The 20510-nt window shown below is 42.3% G+C and overlaps 1 protein-coding gene across 2 annotated transcripts in view; it reads right to left on the bottom strand.

Annotated features, from left to right (window-relative positions):
• DCAF8 (DDB1 and CUL4 associated factor 8) overlaps positions 1-20510 on the bottom strand; it is a 49457-nt gene that overhangs the window by 27729 nt on the left and 1218 nt on the right. For both annotated transcript variants that reach the window (XM_084758987.1, XM_084758986.1), the window contains exons 2-3: positions 20432-20505; positions 3176-3246 (exon numbers count right to left, since the gene is read on the bottom strand). In XM_084758987.1, coding sequence (XP_084615113.1) covers positions 3176-3224 — 49 coding nt within the window. In that variant the 5' untranslated portion in view covers positions 3225-3246; positions 20432-20505. The remainder of the gene's footprint in view (positions 1-3175; positions 3247-20431; positions 20506-20510) is intronic.

Raw genomic sequence — 20510 nt, forward strand, 5'->3', positions numbered from 1 at the left:
GCTATCTTGGCAGTTATGTAACTGAGTGGTTTTTCAGTGCATACAACTAAATGCTGTACTCTTGTCTAGTGAAGAAATCACTGCAACACACACTTGAGCAATGTTCACACCCAATACAAGCACAACATCCAACCTAAGGTCAAGGTTTGGGAAAAGAGGCTTTAAAACCCCATAGCCCTGCTGCCTGCTGCAGTCTCTGAGGACAAATTTTATTCTGCTACAAGTAAAAGTCATCAAAGAAAGGTAAACCAATTGTGTGACTCCGGTATAAGCTACTCAAGGAGTCTAGTTCTGACGTTTTAGTGATTTACCGCTAGCTAGAGCACCTGATACTGTCTGGTTGTCTGGACTGGAAGAGTGATTTGTGAAGACTTTTTGTTTGTTTTTGTTTTTCAAGACAGGGTTTCTCTGTGTAGCCTTGGCTGTCCTGGACTAACTTTGTAGACCAGGCTGGCCTTGAACTCACATTGATCCACCTGCCTCTGCCTCCCAAGTACTGGGATTACAGGCATGCGCCACCATGCCAGGCTTTTGTGCAGAATGTTAAAGAAACAAATCTCTTTTCAACGAACTCTTAGGAAAGCTGAACACAGAAAACAGATAAAAGTGGCTTATTTGAAGTAACAAGAGAAGGCAGACAACACAAAAGCACCCCACCAAAGAGCATAATGGTAGGAAAACTGAGCTAAGCGATACAAGAAAAGGGGGTGGGGGAGACCCACAGAAATCTGAACTCAAGAAGCAGATTTGCTGAGAATTACATGTGCTGAAATGGTATAATAAAGTGTTTAAGTGCAGTTGGGTTTAAGCTTGGGGTTGGTAAGAAGGGATAAAAACACCACAGCCAGGGCTGAGGGTACAGCTCAATGGAAGAGTGTCTGCGTAGGATGTACGAGGTTCTGGGTTAGATGCCTGGCACTGTACTCCCTGCACATGATACCGAACAGAGCCCTAGATACACAGAAAAGTAAACTCCTGGAATTTACTGTTAAAATTATGATAAATTAGGACCAGCAAGATGGCCCAGAAGGTAAAGAAAGGCACTTGTCATCAAGCCTGACAACACAAATTTTGATCTTTAAAACCCACAGGATATGGGGGCTGGAGAGATGGCTTGAAGGTTGAGAGCTCTGACTGCTCTTCCAAAGGTCATGAGTTCAATTCCCAGCAACCACATGGCGGCTCACAACCATCTATAATGAGATCTGGTGCCCTCTTCTGGCTTGCAGGCAGGATATTGTATACATAATAAATAAAGAAATCTTCAAACAAAAACAAAAACAAAAACACCCACAGGATAGAAGAACCTGATTCTACTAAAGTACCAGGGCACACATGAACATTAAATAAATAAATGTAAAGCTTGAAATGGAAAAAGTTGTGGTTAACAAATGCAGATTTTGAAGTTCAAAATCTAGCTTAAAATCTGGCATTTTTTTTTCTGTACAAGCCCAGATGGTAAAAATTTAAGTATAGAAGACCACTTATCAGTGTCTTAAACTACTGAATCTCACTTGTACAAAAGCAACTCAAAGAGATTACATAAATGGGTTTGACTGTGTTTTAGCAAGCCTTTTTGTACATGTGTGTGTATACGACATGTATAGAGGGGGTCACACGTGTGCAGAGATCTAAGGTTGACATCAGGACTCGTGTTCACTTTCCACCTTACTGAAAGTCTCTCAACTGAACCCAGAGCTTGGTGACCCAGGCACGCTAGCTTTCTTGTTCAGCATCTCTCCTGTCTGCACTTCCTGAGCACTGTGATCACATGGGGCTCTGATCTCCAGTCCTCCAGCTTGGGTAGCAAGTGCTTTATCCATTGAGTCAGTTTCCCTGTCCCCAATAAAACTTTTTACAAAAACAAGTGACAGGCTGGCTTGGGTTTAAAGACTAGTTTGTCAATCCCTGATGTAGCTGACAGAGAAGCTGCGATTCAAAAATATACCTATGAGCCGGAGATACAGACCTGTAGCAGAGTAGTTGCCGACCATGTCCAAGGCTCTGGGTTTGATCCTCAGGATGTGTGAGCACATGTGCGTGCTCGCTCTCTCTCTCTCTCTCTCTCTCTCTCTCTCTCTCTCTCTCTCTCTCTCTCTCTCTCTCACACACACACACACACACACACACACACACGGGGAGAGAGAGACAGACAGACAGACAGACAGAGAGACAAACACAAAGAGAGAGACAGACAGAGACTAATAACCTAAGATTTTAGAATCCTGTCCTTTTTAACTAAGCCCAGTGTAAAGGGATGGAAGGAAGACCTGATTCTAGAAGTTTTGGTTTTAACTTTTTTCTCTCGGCTTTCTCCCTCTTGGTGGCCCTGGCGACTGACCCAAGAGCCTCATGCCCTCTACACTGCGACACATTCCCACACTGGTTACGCTTATCGTTCTCTGAACCTAGTACCTAACGTATCAACAGACAATTAGCAGAGGACCCTCAGACTCCCTCCATTTTCCTTTTCTTCTTAGTAGTATTTCATAAATCTGCCCCTCTGTGAACAGGCTTTCAAAAATCCAAACCACATAACCTTTTAGAAATATATCTCTGAGCTGGGTATGGTGGCACACGCCCGTAATTCCAGCATTCAGAGAGGCAGAGGCAGGAGATCAGTCTGAGTTCGAGGCCAGCCTGATCTACAAAGCGAGTCCAGGACAGCCAGGGGCTCTTATACAGAGGAACCCTGTCTCAAAAACAAAAACAAAACAAATGAAAAAGAAATGTATCTCTGGGGTAGAGAAGGCCCAGAAGTTAAGAGCACAGGCTGCTCTTTCAGAGGACCCAGATTCAATTCCGAGCACCACATGGCAGCTCACAACTGTCTGTAACTCAGGTTCCAAGGAATCTAACATTCTCTTCTGCCTCTGCAGGCATCAGGCACAAAAGTAATACACAAACATACATGCAGGCAAAATGACCATACATATTAAAACTATTTAAAAAGGACAGAAATATATCTCTGTATTGATCTTCTAAAAACAATCAGATAAAATTTGAAGTAGCAAAAGTAGGAGGCAACACAAGATGATTCCTGTGGACTTTCCCCTATTTGAACAACACACAAAGGCTCCTTTGTCCCACTAAAATTCAGGTCTCCACTCTCCCTTAGGGAAGTGGGGAGCCCTCAGCTGACAGTGAAGAGCTTCACCTGTTTTCAGTGCCTTACCATTAGCTAAATCTGTTCGGCCATCTGTGCTGCTCCCTTTGCTGGACATCTTGAAAACGATACTTGCCAGCCTGGATTTGGGAAAAACAAAATAAAATAATTAGAAAAGCCCCTGGGAAAGTAAATAAATAGACAAGAGATTTAACAGTTCATAGATTTTACCATTTTCATAAGAATTACCCTTTTTTGTATGTATACTTAATATAGCTATTCAGTTACTACAGCCCTCCCAAGCCTCCTGGGATGTAATCCCATAAAGAGACATAGGTGTGGGGCAGTCAACTGCCAACCTTGTTCTTCCTTACTGAGCAATGGACAGTGGGTTTTGGGTTTTGTTTTCAGATGGGCACGAAGGAACTGAAGTGTAGGTGCGAATCTGGTAACACGCTGCTAGCTAAGACCCTGGAATTAGCAGATGGCCACTCAGCACCGCCCTCTGAACAAGGACCTCCTCCCACTGTAAGGACAGATGTGTTTGCACAAATGCTGTGAAGCATTTGTTGTCACAAAATGAACACACAAGTCAAGATTCTTAATCTCGTTTCACACACAAATTGATTGAATAAATCAAGCTCTTGCAAAGAAACCTGACCTTTGGTTACTCAGATGCACAGTGTCAAGCCTATTATAAGCAAAGACACACAGATATAAGCAGAGCTGGGTGGTCACGGAGCACATCTTTGATCTCAGCACTTGGGAGGCAGAGGCAAGCAGATCTCTGTGAGCTCGAGGACATCTGGTCTACAGAGTGAGTTCTAGGACAGCGAGGGAAGGTTACACAGAAAAACCATGACTCAAAAAACAAAAACAAAAAAGATAATAAGCAAAGATGGAATTTGAACCCAGGAATGATCTTACCATTAAGAAAAAACTTCAAGCCAGGCATGGTAGGTGGTGCATACTTTTAATCCCAGCACGTGGGAGGCAGAGGCAGGTGGATCACTGTGAGTTCAAGGCCAGCCTGGTCTACAAAGCGAGTCCAGGACAGCCAAGGCTACACAGAAAAACTCTGTCTCAAAAAACCAAGAAAAAGAAAGAAAGAAAGAAAGAAAGAAAGAAAGAAAGAAAGAAAGAAAGAAAGAAAGAAAGAAAGAAAGAAGAAAAAACTTCAAGCCTAGACTCAGGACACAGAGGCAGGCAGATCCTCCAATGCGTGCCATACAAAAGTGTAAGGAAGCACTCCCATGAAACCTCCTGGCTCATTTTATATAGTGGCGAACATTACTTCAGCTAATTCTACTAACTGTCACCAGGCTGACCTCTGTAGCAAAGTCCTAACTAGAACTAGGGAATGTATCTTCTGTCTTTAATGCTGCTAGACTTTCTCACCCTGTCTAGGGCCTAACTGCCACCTCCAGCAAATTCCAAAGAGCAAAGAATAATATTATTCAGGCCAGAGTTTTGTTTAGCCCTTTCAGTGTCTTGAACAAAAGGCAGTGGTAAAAGACAAAGTATGATTATGAGCCATGAGCAAGTGCCCAGGCACTGTCCTCCGATCGCTCAACAGCCCTTTTCATTCCACTAACAATTCTCACAGAAGCCCATCCTTACCCTCACCCGCTACTTCTCCCCTTCACAGACTCCTGTGGTGTTTCAGAAAAATTGTGCTCTGTAGGGACAATTGCCCAAAAACTACTTGCAGCAGGGCCACAGTAGGGAAACAAAAACACTGAAGGAAAAAAAAAGACGACTAAATCTGAGAAAACACCTGGGAGAGCAGTGATGAAGCACAGTGCTGACACAGTAGGTCAACAGCTGCCGTACACAGAAACTAGCTACGTCTGGAGCAGACAGCTTTCTTCCTCTCACTTTGTTTGTCTGGTTTTATTTTGTTTGAGACAGACGGGGTCTCATTCTGTACCCCACGCTGGCTTCAAATTCACGGGGACACTTCTGCTTCAGATTCCCCAGAGCTGGGTAACAGCTGTGAGCCACCACAACTGGCTTCTTTTCCTTTTGATGTGTATTTTATGTATGAGGGCTTTTTGCCTGTATGCATATATATGTATGTATTTATGGGCAGCACATATGTGCCTGGTGCCTGAAAAGGTCCAAAGATGGCGTTAGATCCCCTGGGACTACAGTTATGGATGGTTCGTGAGCCACCGTGTGGGTGCTGCGGAATGAACCCAGGTCATCTGCAGGTGGAAAACGTGTTCTTGACCCGGGTCATCTCTCCTGGCCTATGTGCATGTACTTTGGTAAAGCATTTCCCACACAGCACTTGGCTTTGTCTCTCAGTAGTCACTATATATTTTTTAGCATCTCAGAAATCTCCCCACATTGAATTTACAGTTCTTAAATTAATGAGATTATTGTAAAAGTCCTAAGAAACAAGGAAAGTAATTCCATCATTGGTTATAAAGAAAACTGCTATATCATGGTGGATGAGGAGCAGATGAGATTTTTTTCCACTTCTAGAATTAAACTGTCTACCATATCACATTCCCACCCCATTGTTATCCATTTCCAGACGATAAAATAGCAGTTCCCCAAAACCACTGTCATAACTAAATACCTCCCTCTCCAGAAGGTTGGCAGTGGGTGACCTGTCATACTGCTCTTAAAGGGGCACCTGCTTGCTCTATGACCTGCTCTGAGACGTGGGGAAGAGGGAGCCATGATGTTCACCAGCTAGTCTTTTGGGAGAGAAAATGGCTTAAGGTTCATTTTTAAAAGGATCTTCTCTTTGAAGTAAAGTTGATAGACCTCATTACTAAATTCAAAAACGGAAAATGTTGTGAAGGCTCATGTAAACCCCAGCAGATAGTTCTTAAAGATTAAATTTTAGCAAAGTCAGTCCCAGACTATAAAAAGTACAAGTTCTAGAATTCAGCAAACGAGTGAAGCAGTTAGTATACTGAACCCTGATGAGCTCATGATCATTATTAGTCTTTGCTTTCTTCATCTATAAAGCAGAAGACTGAAAGCTGGACATGGCAGCACATGCTATCCCAGTGCTTAGGAGGTGAAGGCAGGCCTATGAGCTCACGGCTATCCTCAGACACATCACAAGTTCAAAGTCGGTATAGCCTACATGAGACCCTGGCCTCAAAAAGACAACTAGAAGACTAAGTGCCCCTAGCTTAGGTATCCAAACGACCCAAATTGTGAAGCTTTCTGAGAATTAACACAATCCTCAATTAGTTTTCAATTTTAGACCATTTCAGATGTTCGTATTATTTATATGCAAACATTCCCAAATCTAGGCTTGAAATATCGATTAATAGTAGAGTGCTTGGCCAACACGCATGAGGCCCTGGGCTCAATGCCCAATACTACAGCAACAAATACCAACATGAAAAACCATAATGTGACCAGGTGGCGTGGTGGTGCATTCCTTTAATGACAGCACTTGGGAGGCAGAGGCAAGTAGATCGGTAAGTTCAAGGCCAGACTGGTCTACAAAGTAAATACAGGACAACCAAGGCTACACAAAGAGACCTTGTCTCAAAAAACCAAAATAAAGAAATAAATAAATAAATAAAAATAAAACTTTTTAAAAAGTAAAATACTTCTGGTCCCAAACAGTTTAGGTAAAGGATATTCAACGTTTACCTATTCCACGGATGTTATACATTAGTAGAATTTTAAGTTAAGACCTATGCAGACAGGAGCAGTGATAAAAATTTTATTAATGAACTTCAGTATAAAATTTGACCATCTAACCCCAATATATATATATACACATACACACACACACACACACACACACACAATTGGATTGCATAAAATATTAAGATTTGCCAAATATGGAAGCACACCTTGGTAATCCCAGCACTTGAGAGGCTAAGGCAAGAGGATTTCCAAGAGTTAGAGGTGAGCCTGGGTTATACACTGAGTAATAGCCATCCAACGCTACATAAATACAAACAACTCTATCTCAAAACAAAACAAAACAAAAACAAAACCAAAAAAACAGGGAGCTGGAAAGATAGCTCAGAGTTTAAGAGCATCAGCTGCTCTTTCAGAGGACCTAGGTTCAATTCCCTAACAACACATACACACACACACACACACACACACACACACACACACACACACACGCACAGTAGCTCACTATAGTCTGTAACTCTAGTTCTAAGGAACAGGATGCCCTCTTCTGGCCTCTACAAGCACCAGGCACACAGTAGTACATAGGCAGGAAAAGCACTCATACACAAAATAATAAAATAAAAATAAATTTTAAAAATACAAAATAGAGCTAGCAAGATAGCTCAGTAATGTACCTGCCCTAGCACTAAGTCTGCAAATCTGAGTGTCATGCCTAGGACTCCTATGGTGGAACTTCCACAATTGTCCTCAGACTTCCACACATTCACCATGGCATACACACAAAATAAGAAAAATGTAATAATAATTTTTAAAAGGTATGCAATATTTTTCTAGACTATATAGCAAACAAATATTTAAGTGTTCTTTTTCTGTAAACCACTGGACCCTCTTACATATCCTTTAGTGAGTATATAAATCTCATTTTGGGAACTAACTGTAGAGAACCAAGAAATTATGGGCTGAGAAGAGGTTTAGTGGGTAAAGTGCTTGCCACAAATGTGTAAAGGGTGAGTTCAAATCCTCAGGCCCCACAGGAAAAGCAAAATATGATAGCTCACATCTGTCAGGGCAGTCAGTGTTCCTAGGAGATATGGGAACGTGAGACTAGAGAATTCCCAGAAGCTTTGCAGTCTAGTTATCCTCACGTACACAGGTGCAAACTACAAAGACCCTACCACAAACAAGGTGAAAGCGAGGACTGCCACCTGAGGTTGCCTTGCCTCTGCCCCCAACACGCATGCGGTGGCATATTTGCACATGCAAGTGTTCTCTCTCTCTCTCTCTCTCTCTCTCTCACACACACACACACACATTATATGAGACTAATACAACTACTTATAAGAGAAGCTGTAATTTTCCTAAGTTTCAGTCAAAATGAAACAGAACCATTCAACTCTAGTGCAGAAGCTATAGCAAGCGCCTGAAAGTCATATATTGAAAACATAAGCCAGGCATGGTGGCATTTGCTTTTAGTCCCAGCACTCAGGGAGGTAGAGGCAGACAAATCTGAGTTCGAGCCCAGCCTGGTCTACAAATTGAGTCCAGGACAGCTAGTGCTCTGTTACAGAGAAAGCTTGTCCTGAAAAGTCAAAAAAGAAAAAAGAAAAGAAAAAAAAAAGTGGACATCCTCACAGGTCTTGGTGCCTGTGTCAAGAATTTGCTTCTCCCTTCTCTCAGGCACAGTGAAGAGGCAGACATCTACAAGCTGGAAGACAGCCATGACCAGAAACCACCTGCACTGCTATGCTTAGAGTTTGCCCTCTAGAATTACAGGAAAAGAAAGTTCTGGTTTTGTTTGTTTGTTTGTTTCTGGTCTCTTGAGACAGGGTTTCTCTGTGTAGCCTGGGCTGTCCTGGACTCACTTTGTAGACCAGGCTGGCCTCAAACTCACAGAGATCCACTTGCCTTTGCCTCCTGAGTGCTGGGATTAAAGGCGTGTGCCACCACTGCCCGGCAGTCTGAGCCATCTTAAAACACTATCCACACTAAAGCAGGCAGACACACTCTACTGCGCCTTACAACTTAAATGCCATAACCACTGCCTCTGCTTTTCCATTCAACAAAGTAAGTACCATTTTGAGTGAAGCTCAAAACATCATTTTCATTTTTTCAATGCTTTACATAGCCTGAAACTCCACTGTTTCCACTCTGATCAACTAACATGTAAAATCTGATCCAGAACAAACCGTGCTGAACTGAAAGAGCTGATGAGGTCACTGTCTCAGGTAGCAAGGAGTTTAGATTAGCTCTACTGCCTATATTCTAAAAATAACCATGACTCCTGCCAAACTGAAGGTTAAAGAGTAAACTATCTGAGGATGTGGGGGAGAGATCCAGGTGTCAGTCAGTCTCAGTGATCAAGTCTGTTTCTTTGGTTTTTTTGTTTTAGTAATAATAAGCACTTAGAATTTCACCTAAATATACAACAGACTAACTAACTAAAAATCAGGCAGAAAAACAACCAAGACTTTCTTATTTAAAAATTGTCAGGGGCATGCATGCCTTTTACCCTAGCACTCGGGAAGCAGAAGCAGGCGGATCTCTGTGAAGCTAAGGGCAGCCTGGTCTGTATGTCTTGTTCTAGGGCAGCCACAGCTACACAGAGAAACCCTGTCTTGGGAAAAAAGAAAAAGGAAAAAGAAAGAAAAGTCAGGGCTTCCCTGCTGATGAAAGATAATCTGTATAACAGAGCTGGAGAGATGGCTCAGAGATTAAGAGCACTGTCTGTTCTTCCAAAGGACCCGAGTTCAATTCCCAGCAACCACATGGTGGCTCATGACCATATGTAATGTAATCCAGTGCCTTCTTGTGGCAGGCAGGCACACATGTGGTCAGAATACTATATACATAATAATAAATCTTTTTAAAAAAAGATATAGCTATAAAAGATAAGAAACAATCATAAAACTTTAAAATTAACAAATATTTGGAGTTATCAAAAAGTCTCTCCAAAAGACTAGACAATGAAAAGATAAGCTACAGACTGTTAGGGAAATATCTATGAAACAAATGGAAGACAAAGTACTGTAACTAAATATATTTTAAAATTCTTACAAAAGCCTGGCATGATGGTACATAGCTTTAATTACTAGGAAGGCAGACTTCTGGGACTTCAAGGCTAGTTTTAATCCTTTGGTGTCTAGGGCTTATAAAAACTACTCTGATAACATGACTTTACCTTGGGCCTGATAGAATATCAATGTCTAAATATTATTATAGTGGGCAAGGATAAAGAGTCCTTTAACTAAGAAAGAATTCGGTTTCAGCTATACAGAGTAACCCTTGCATTGGTGTGAGGGTATCAGACCACTCACTGGAGTTACAGACAGTTGTGAGCTGCCATGACGTGGGTGCTGTGAATGGAACCCAAGTCCTTTTGAAGCACAAATAGTGCTCTTAATCACTAAGCCATCTATGGAACGGATGGACTGACTCAGTTTTAGTGAATTCTTTTTTTTTTTCTTTTAAAGATTTACTTATTTATTGTATATGAGTGTTCTATCTGCAGAAGAGGGCATCAGATCACATTATAGAGGTTGTGAGCTAACATATGGTTGCTGGGAATTGAACTCTGGACCTCTGGAAGAGCAGGTGGTGCTCTTAACCACTGAGCTATCTCTTCAGCACTTTAGTCAAATTTTTTTTTGGAGGGGGGGGTTATTTTGAGACAGGATTTCTCTGTGTAATAGCCCTGGCTGCCCTGGAACTAACTCTCTTTGTAGAGCAGGCTGGACTTGAACTCACAGAGATCCGCCTGCCTCTGCCTTCCGAGAGCTGGGATTTTTATAGGAGGGCGCCACCACGCCCAGCTCTTTAGTCAGTCCTTATGGCTCACATGTTCCCTGCATTCTCTCAAGCCAGTTCATGTCTCATTCTGCTATGCAGCTGGTAACTCTCCTATATAAGCATCTATATTTAAATGAGGTAAAGTTCCAGACTTTCTTCTAAAACTGAAAGATGATCTTCCAAAAGTTCAATTATCCCTCAGAGCCATTTGTAAGCCGCAGGGCTCACAGTTCCCAGAGAGAAGACAGAGGGCCCATACAGCTTACACTGCACAGCTCCACCCACAGCAGACTTGCTCTTCTAGATCCCACTGTCATCTGGAAGCAGTGCTCCTCTCCTTATTACCAATACTTCATCTCAAACAAAAGCAGCTCACTTAAAGCTCACTTTTCTCTGGCTCTTACAATCTTTCCACCACCAGCCCTCCCTCTGAGAGGATCCTTAAGTGTTAGGTGCAGGAACTGTGTTGTACTTGCATCAGCTGGAACTGGGCACCACATGATCACTTGTTCTCTACAACCAGATTAAGTCTAGAAATATCAGAAGCTACACACATGAAGTCTCATCAATGTGGCTGCCTAAACAAGACCCAAACAAGGATGATAGCAACAGACATGCTACCATGGAACGGGAACCTCACCAGTCCCCAGCCCTACTCAAAGAACAGGAAACAAAAGAATGCTGAGAGGAGGAGAGGACAGCGGGACAGTCTTCCCCAGGGAAAAGCCCCTAATTCATTACCTAATACCAAGTAATCAGACCTGAAATCATATAAATACAAGTGATATTAAACAGACTGAACAGGTTATATTTATATATTTAGAAACGTACATGTGTAAAACAATAATTACAAAGAGGCCATTTGAGAAGAGGAGTACAGGGAGGGGTTGAAGGGAGGAAAGGGAAGGGAGAATATTATGTAATTATATTTTAATTCTTAAAAAAATAAACATACTAGCTGAGCAGTGGTGGCATACACTTTAATCACAAAACTCTGGAGGCAGAGGCAGGTGGATCTCTGAGAGTTTGAGGCCAGTCTGCTCTACAGAGCGAGTTCTAAGACAGCTACAGCTATACAGAAAAATATTGTCCTGAATAATCTGAAAGTAAATAAAATAAAAATGAAAATATACTTTTTCTTTTGTTTTCTTTTGTTTGTTTTTGTTTTCTCGAGACAGAGTTTTTTGTGTAGGCTTGTCTGTCCTGGACTCAATTGTCCTGAATAATCTGAAAGTAAATAAAATAAAAATGAAAATATACTTTTTCTTTTGTTTGTTTTTGTTTTCTCGAGACAGGGTTTTTTGTGTAGGCCTGTCTGTCCTGGACTCACTTTGTAGATCATGCTGGTCTCAAACTCACAGCGATCTGTCTGCCTCTGCCTCCTAGGTGCTGGGATTAAAGGCGTGTGCTTTAATGCTACCATGGCTCAAAATACTTTCACTTTAATATTTTAATATTAATCCAGGATGGTGGCACACACTTTTAGTCCCAACACTTGGGGAAGCAGAGGCAGGTAGATCTCTTTGAGTTCAAAGCCAGCCTGGTCTACAAAACCAGTTCAGGACAAACAAGGCTACACAGAGAAACCTTGTCTCAAAAACCCAACCCCCCCAAAAAATAGTTTTAAAAACATTTAATAATTTAGTCTCCATAACAAATAATTCTCCAAGCCAATTTTCATAGGGGGGGGGGTGGGTTGTTTTTGTTTGTTTGTTTGTTTTTAGAGGCAGGGTTTCTCTGTGTTATCTTGGCTGTCCTGCACACTTCGAACTCACAGCAGTTTACCTGCCTCTGCCTCCCAAACGCTGGAATTTAAAGCGTGTGCCACCATGCCCAGCTCCAAGCCAATTTTCTCATAATGCCAGTTACATTCTAACAGTTCAGTATTTTCTATCCAGAGAACCAACAGCAATGAAATTCAAAGCAGGAGATTTGTAGTGTATAAAATGTTAAATTAACCTCTATTTCCTACTGTGCCAAAATCTGACAAAACAAGGCAACCCAATTGTACAGAAGTACTGGGCAACCCAGTCAAATGATAAGCCTTTGCACAGCACAATAATTCTCCTGCATACAAACAAGCCGGTATATACAACAATGAACTAGGTGTAAGAAGCTGAAAAAAAAATTTTTTTAAAAATAATCTCACATGTAATTCTGGCTGGGCTCAAGAGTTCCTTCTACCTCAGCCTCCCCAGTACTGGGATTAAAGGCATGCAACACCACATGTTGCAGAAGCTACAAATATAAACAATGACTCTACAATCCCTTGTATAGTCAACTAATCAACTGCGAAGAATAATTATACAATTATAATACAAAAGATACAAATATCAAGATAATTAAAAATAAGAGGATGGAGAGATGGCTCAGCGGTTAAGAGTACTGACTGCTCTTCCAAAGGACCAAGGTTCAATTCCCAGCACCCACATGGTAGCTCACAACTGCCTGTAACTCCAAGATCTGACACCCTCACACAGACATACATGTACGCAAAACAACAATGCACATACAATAAAAATAAATTATTTTTAAAAAAAAAAGATAATTAAAAATAAATACAAGAGCCTGAGGCTGGCTATCCTAAATCACAAGTTTAAAACCGGCCTGGGCAACGCAGTAAGAACTTGTCTCAAAAAGAAAATGAATTAAACCAGGCGTGGTACGCACACCTTTAATCCCAGCACTCAGGAGGTAGAGGCAGGTGGATCACCGTGAGCTCAAGGTCTATAAAGAGAGTCCAGGACAGTCAAGGCTACACAGAGAAACCTGTCTCAAAAAACAACAAAAAGACTGTCTGAAAAACTGTTATAGCCGGGTGGAGGTGGTGACGCCTTTAATCCCAGCACTCAGGAGGCAGAGGCAGGCAGATCTCTGTGAGTTCGAGGCCAGCCTGGTCTACAAAGTGAGTCCAGGATAGCCAAGGCTACACAGAGAAACCCTGTCTTGAAAAAAAACCAAAAAATAATAACTAACTAAATAAATAAAGCTGTTATAGTTGCCTGCAAGAGCCTGGCTTAGACTGGTGGCACACGGAGATAAAGGAGAATGGACGTGACCAACACTGTAGGACAGGCAGCATTTGGCTTTATAAACAGTTATAAACTGATAAGACAAATTCTGAGTACAGAAATCAAATGCCACCAATGGCAAGATGGCACCTGGAGGACTAATTTCTAATACAGTTAAATCCAAGCTGACATATTACAAAGGTAGTGAGAACCAATGCAACAGACGTGGAACCTCTGTGAGTTCAAGGTCAACCTGGTCTACACAGTGAGGCCAGAACAGCCAGTGCTACACAGAGAAACCCTGTCTTGAAAAACCAAAAAAGAAAGAAAGAAAGAGTGAAAAGCTATTCTCACGGAATGTCTTAGGGAGCCATTTTCTTGGGCGGGGGAGGGAGGAAGAGGGTTAAGACATGATCTTTTTTTTTTTTAATATTTATTTATTATTTACACAGTATTCTGCCTGCCTGTCTGTGAGCCAGCAGGCCAGAAGAGGGCACCAGATCTTATCATAGATGGTTATGAGCCACCATGTGGTTGCTGGGAATTGAACCCATGACCTCTGGAAAAACAGCCATCGCGCTTAACCTCTGAGCCATCTCTCCAACCCTCTGAGACAAGACCTTATGTTACATATACTGACCTGAACTTCCTATGTATCCCAGGTTGTCTCAACTTAAAGTGACCCTCCTATCTCAGCGTCCTGGGTGCTAGGACAACAAGTGCCACCATGCCCAGCTAAGTGACTCTCTTATTCAAGAACCCAACTATTTCTTTTCCCATGCAAGGATCATTGTTGATGAATGGTGTATTAGACGCTAGAGGGCTTCTCTACCCCGGCCAGTTCCCACATAATTGAGACAGAAGAGAGAGAGCTTGTATTATAAAAGCTGTAAAGCACAGTAACTGGGCAGTATCAACCCTCCATGTTGCTATTTCCCAGCTATACACCCATGTTACTTGCCTTAGTCACTCCTGTCTGGGCTGCTTCTGCTCTACCAGGCCAGTCAGTTCTCAGGACAAACTTCCCTTGGCCTGGTGCTCACGGTCCACACTGCCCTACGGCAACTTCCGTCCCTCCTGCTGTATCTGCTGCTTCCTCTCTCTCCTCCTCTCGGCCTCTTTGACCCCAAACCCAGGAACCTACTCTCTGCCTTACTTCTCTTCTGCCCAATTACAGGCTTTTAGCTATTTTACTAACCAATTAACTAAATTAGGTAGAGCAAAGTTTACACAACAAAGACTGGTGTACGAGGGGCCAGTAATTAGCATTAGAATACACAGCACCAGAGCCAACCCCAGCAGCCTGTAAAGCACTAGAATTCAGTTAACTCAGTGAGTCTGCACTGGTGGCTCACTCCTACCTCCAGCACTCAGTAGCTAAGGGCAAGAATAGAAACCCAAGATTGTGCTTAACCCCACTGAGGCCAGACTGGGCTTCCTATCTAGTAGGTCCCTGTGCTGAGTGAGCAGACCTATGTTGTCTCTCGCCAGGAAAACTTTTGTTGCACAACACATATAAGCATAAAATAATAACAAAATAAATCTTTTTGTTTCTCAAAACAGGATGTAAAGGTGTACATAGCCACAGTCCAGTTACAAACAAATTTCTAAAAAAATTCCACCAATGTAAATTCACTGAGATGTCTCTCTGAGGATACTTTATTACATATCTTAAAAAATACAGCATAAGATTCTTGTTCTTTTTTTGGGAGTGGGGGACTTGGGGCAGTACTCAGGGTCTGTGCACTGATTGGCCTTGAACTCAAGACTGTCTTGCCTCGGCCTTCCAAGTATCTGGTACTCCAAGCATATACCTACCTTTCCCTTACTGAGAATGTTGGCCTTTTCACTGAAAGGAAGCACTCACAACTGCTCTTTGTAACCTGAGTTGCTGGCATCATTGGTCTTGCGTTTGGATGGCACTCACTTGAACACAGACACTAATGCAGCCTGGGTGCTGATAACAGGTAATAACTGACTAAGTACACCTTTGACACATTATCTGAAGAGATGGTTCAGGTCTCAGGAAGGCTAGGGTAGATTCTATCTTGCTACTCAGAAAAGCATTCAATTTAAACTTATGAATTGTTTAACTCCATACTTTGCCAATTAATATTTTTATCCCATGGTTGGTCCCCCAAAAATCCAAACTACAAATAATGGGGCTGGGTACACATGGTTACCAGACATCCATGCCTGTTGCTGATTTTCCTTCACCTGGGTGCTTGAGTTCTAAATAGGGAGAGTGAGTAACAAATCATCTTGTCTTACTGATAATCTACTTAGGAAAAAAAAAGAAGAAGAAGAAGAAGAAGAAGCCAGGCGTGGTGACACAAGTCTTTAATCCCAGCACTCAGGTGGATTGCTGTGAGTTCTAGGCCAGCCTGGTCTACTAAGTGAGTCCAGGACAACTAAGGTTAAGACAGAAGAGACTCTGTCTCGAAAAACACACACACACACACACACACACACACACACACACACACACACACACACCCCGGCAAATTCAATCTCAAAGACTTAAAAGCTAACTCCATAAATAAATAAATTTAAAACCACTCTAACACAATGTTATAATATAAACACTTCAGTTTGGATTCTTTTTCAGACAGGTTTCTCTTCATAGCTCTGATTGTCCTGGAACTCAGAGATCTGCCTGCCTGTCTCTGGAGTGCTGGGATTTAGGTGTGCACCACCACAATCAGTAACTTGGATCCTTGTTGCTTTTCTATAATCTAGATATTTCCTGGATATGCTTAGAGTAAAAAAAAAATTTTTTTTTGAGAGAGGGTTTCTCTGTGTAGCCTTGGCTGTCCCGGACTCACTTTGTAGACCAGGCTGGCCTTAAACTCCCAGTCATCTGCCTGCACCTGCCTCTGCCTCCCAAATGCTGGGAGTAAAGGCATGTGCCACCACACCTGGCTTAGAGTAACTTTTACAGTAGTATATCTACGGAAAGCACAGTCATATGATTTTAAAAGCCTGTACTATGGAGTCAGTTGTGATTATCCTAGCTCTCAGGAGACCCGGGTAGCAGTCTGAGCTCAAGGCCCCTCTGAGTTACACAGTGAGCTCAAGATGAGGCCTGGCTAGAAGGAGTGAGATACCAGGATAGTGGTATATGCTTGTGATGCCATTAGGAAGGTGGAGGCAGAAAGACTAGAAGTTCAAGGCCATCCTCAGTTACATGCTGAGTTTGGGACCAATTTGGGCTACGTGGGATTCTTTTATAGAGAAAGAAACAACAACAAATATCCCTGTTCTTTGGCAATATTTAGAATGCTGAAATATCCTGAGAGAGACAGAATTTTACAGCTGTTTAACACACAGCCTAAGAATATGATTCAGGGGCTGGAGAGATGGCTCAGAGGTTAAGAGCACCGTCTGTTCTTCTGAAGGTCCCGAGTTCAACTCCCAGCAACCACATGGTGGCTCACAACCACCTGTAATGAGATCTGGTGCCTTCTTGTAATGGGAAGGCACACGTGTGGGCAGAATACTATGTAAATAATAAATAAATAAATCTTTAAAAAAAAAAAAAGAATATGATTCAATGTATACAGAGATGTCACCTGAAGTCTTCCCTGCAGTGTTAGGGGGTGGGTGCCCTTACCCAGGACACAGGCAGTAAGGGACAGTCAAGTTACCCTGGCAACACATTTCCTTCTCTCCTCCGCCCTCGTCATGCAACACAAACTCCCAGATCTCATAAAATACAAATGCCTAACTCATGACCACTGCCAAGAGTCCTGACATTACAATAGGGAACCTAGCCCCAGGACAGTGGTGATAAAAAGTTGACCAGCTCTAAAAATCACTGGTCTGAATGAAGTTGCCTTTATATTCTACTGTCATTAAAACTTCAACTTTCTGAAACCTTCATTCATCCAAAACAGATGTAGAAGAAAAACAGAACAGAAAGGTTTAAAATCTTTATCTGGGGGGGCTGGGGAGATGGCTCAGAGGTTAAGGGCACTGGCTGCTCTTCCAGAGGATCCGGGTTCAATTCCCAGCACCCACATGGCAGCTCACAACTGTCTGTAATTCCAAGATCTGACACCCTCACACAGATACATGCAGGCAAAGCATCAATGCACATTAAAGAAAAAAAAATTAAAAAAAAAAATCTTTATCTGCGCTGCCTTAAGATGGTGTAGCTGAGCTAGGTAGTACTCAGGAAGCAGAGGCAGGTGGATCGCTTTGAGTTCTAGGCCAGACTGGTCTACAAATTGAGTCCGGGACAGGCAGGGCTACACACAGAAAAACCCTGTCTCAAAAAAACAAGACAAAACAAAACAAAAAACCAACAACAGCAACAAAAACAAAAAGATTGTGTAGCTGTGAGCTGAAAAGATGAATATGTATTCTCAACCAAGCTCTGATTCACTTTAGGAGAGACACAGCATTTCCTTGTCACATTCTTAATCATCTGTTGCTGAGGCTGAGGACAGAACGCATACTCTTGGAGAAAATGTAGCTCTCTTGGGAGCAAAAGTGAAATACACAGGGGATTGCTGCAGGATATCAGATCACACTGAGTCCCAAGATCGTATGCCAGAAAAGTTTCCTTCCCACCCTAAGCCCCAAGGAGTTCTCTGTGTAGCATTGGCTATGTAGACCAGGCTGGCCTCAAACTCGGAGATCCATCTAGGATTACAGGCATGAGCACCTCCCCAGGGGGGGAGGGGGGGGGATCTGTTTCTAATTGTAGTGTGGCTAAGCCCTAGCCTTTAATCCAAGAGCGTTGTTGTTGTTGTTGTTGTTGTTGTTGTTGTTGTTGTTCTTCTTCTTCTTCTTCTTCTTCTTCTTCTTCTTCACTATTTGTTTGTTTGTTTTTCAAGACATAGTTTCTCTGTGTAGCCCTGGCTGTCCTGGACTCACTTTGTAGACCAGGCTAGGTTCAAACTTATAGAGATCTGCCTGCCTCTGCCTCCCCTACTGCTGAGATTAAAGGTGTGTGCCACTACGCCTGGCTTCAGAAATCAGGTTTAAGACACCCTACACAGTATTTACAAAGCAAACATCTAATATGAACAATCAAAATTTAATTTAAGGGGACTAATGGTGGCTTGTGCTTACAATGAAAGTGCTTACTGCTCTTAAAGAAGACCTCAGCTCGGTTTCTGGAGCCCTCATGACAATTCACAATAGGCGGTAACCCCAAATCCAAGAGATCTGATGCCGCCTTCTGTTCTAGCCTCCACAGGCACTGTGCTTACATGCATAAATTCCCACACGGGGACAGAAACCTTAGGAGTCAGAGGGACTGATGCTGTGGCTCAGCGACAGATGGCTTGATTAGTATACCTGAAAGGTAGGCCCCATTTTTGTTCTTTTTTTGAGATAAAATCTCACTATGTCCTCTGGTTGTCCTTTGTAAACAAGGCTGGCCTTAAACTCAGCAGAGATCCACCTGCATCTGCCTCCAAGTGCTGGGATCAAAGATGTGCACCAACATCACCAGCTTAGGCCCCAGTTCTTAAAAGAAAACAAAAAACTTAGAAAGCTGGGTGCAAAACAAACACGTGCATGTTTTTGCCTGTGCATGAGCCTCAGCTTGTACACGTATAAGTATTGTCTGTGCTGCCTGTGCATGGAGCCTCAGCTTGTACACGTATAAGTATTGTCTGTGCTGCCTGTGCATGGAGCCTCAGCTTGCACATCCAGAGCTTGGGAGGTTGGAGAAATTTGCAAGACCAACCTGATCTGTATAGTGAATTTCAGGCCAGCCTGGGATAAAGTGAGTCCCTGTCTCAAAAATCAAATAAAATGGGCTGAAGAAATGGTTCAGTGGTTACGAGTACTGGCTGTTCTTGCAAAGAACCCAGATTCAGTTCACAGCACCCACAATTCAGCTCACAACCTTTACCTTCCAGTTCCAGGGATCTGACACCCTCTTCTGATCTCCAGCATCAGTCGTGCAAATGGCGGACAGACAGCCATGCAGGTAAAACACCCATAAACATTAAAACTAAATTAAACTTTAAAAGCTGTATTTGTATGCTTAGAGCTTACATATATATATATATATATATATATATATATATATATATATGTAAGTTTTTATTTTAGTTCATAACAAGCATTTTCTAGTATGGGCACCACATGAAATGAAACAACACAGTAACTATCAAACTTTTCCAACTACAAATCGTAAGAACTGGTCAAAACCTACCTTCCAGAGCCACTTAGCTCTTCTATTAAGTCTTACAAATCTCAAGCACAGCTCTCTGCCCTCTGCTACCAGAAACCTAAAAGCCCTACAAACACTACACAGACAGCTGCGATCTCCCGATTTGGCTTGAATCATGTTAATGAAAGCACATGATAATTCTACTAACCAAAAAGTCTGCAATCTAGCTACAAAAGGAACTACTTTTTTTTTTTAAACCAAAAATTTCCCACTGTGTTCTGAAAAGTTGGCCCTCTGAGACTAACTGGACTTAGAATCACTCATCGCTCCTGACTTAGTCATGAGTAGTTAAATCCTCTCCAAAAGGCATGCGTGGTAACTTTTGGGTCTGGGAGATCTGATTTGACAAAAGGCTAAACAGAATTCAGGCAAACCAAGTCTCAGTTTTTAAAAGTCTAAGACAATCCACACAAAGACAAAACACAATGCATATGAATGAAGGAGAAAGAAAAAAAAAAAGAGGCACAGAGCGTTCACTCTAGGCTTAACTCAAATCATTTGAAGACACACAGCAGTAGCTTAGGGCAGCAAGTCAAAACACAGCCAATTAAATGTGTAAGTAATTTAGCCAAGGCTGGGACAAAGCTACGAATAGTAGTCAAACTTTTGGGAATAGAGGTAAAGTTGTTATGAGTTTCGTGGTCTGCACTGGAGCATCAGGAAAGAGTCTGGGTTGAATTGAGGAATTAAAAGCCTTCAATTTCCACTCACCTTTCTTCCTTTTATCACTGATGTAAGGCCAGGCTGAGCTCCTGAGAAAATTGCTCTGGAGGGTCACTGATGAGCTGAG

Source organism: Acomys minous (genome assembly GCF_964271855.1).
Source record: "Acomys minous genome assembly, chromosome: 1".
Lineage (NCBI taxonomy): Eukaryota > Metazoa > Chordata > Mammalia > Rodentia > Muridae > Acomys > Acomys minous.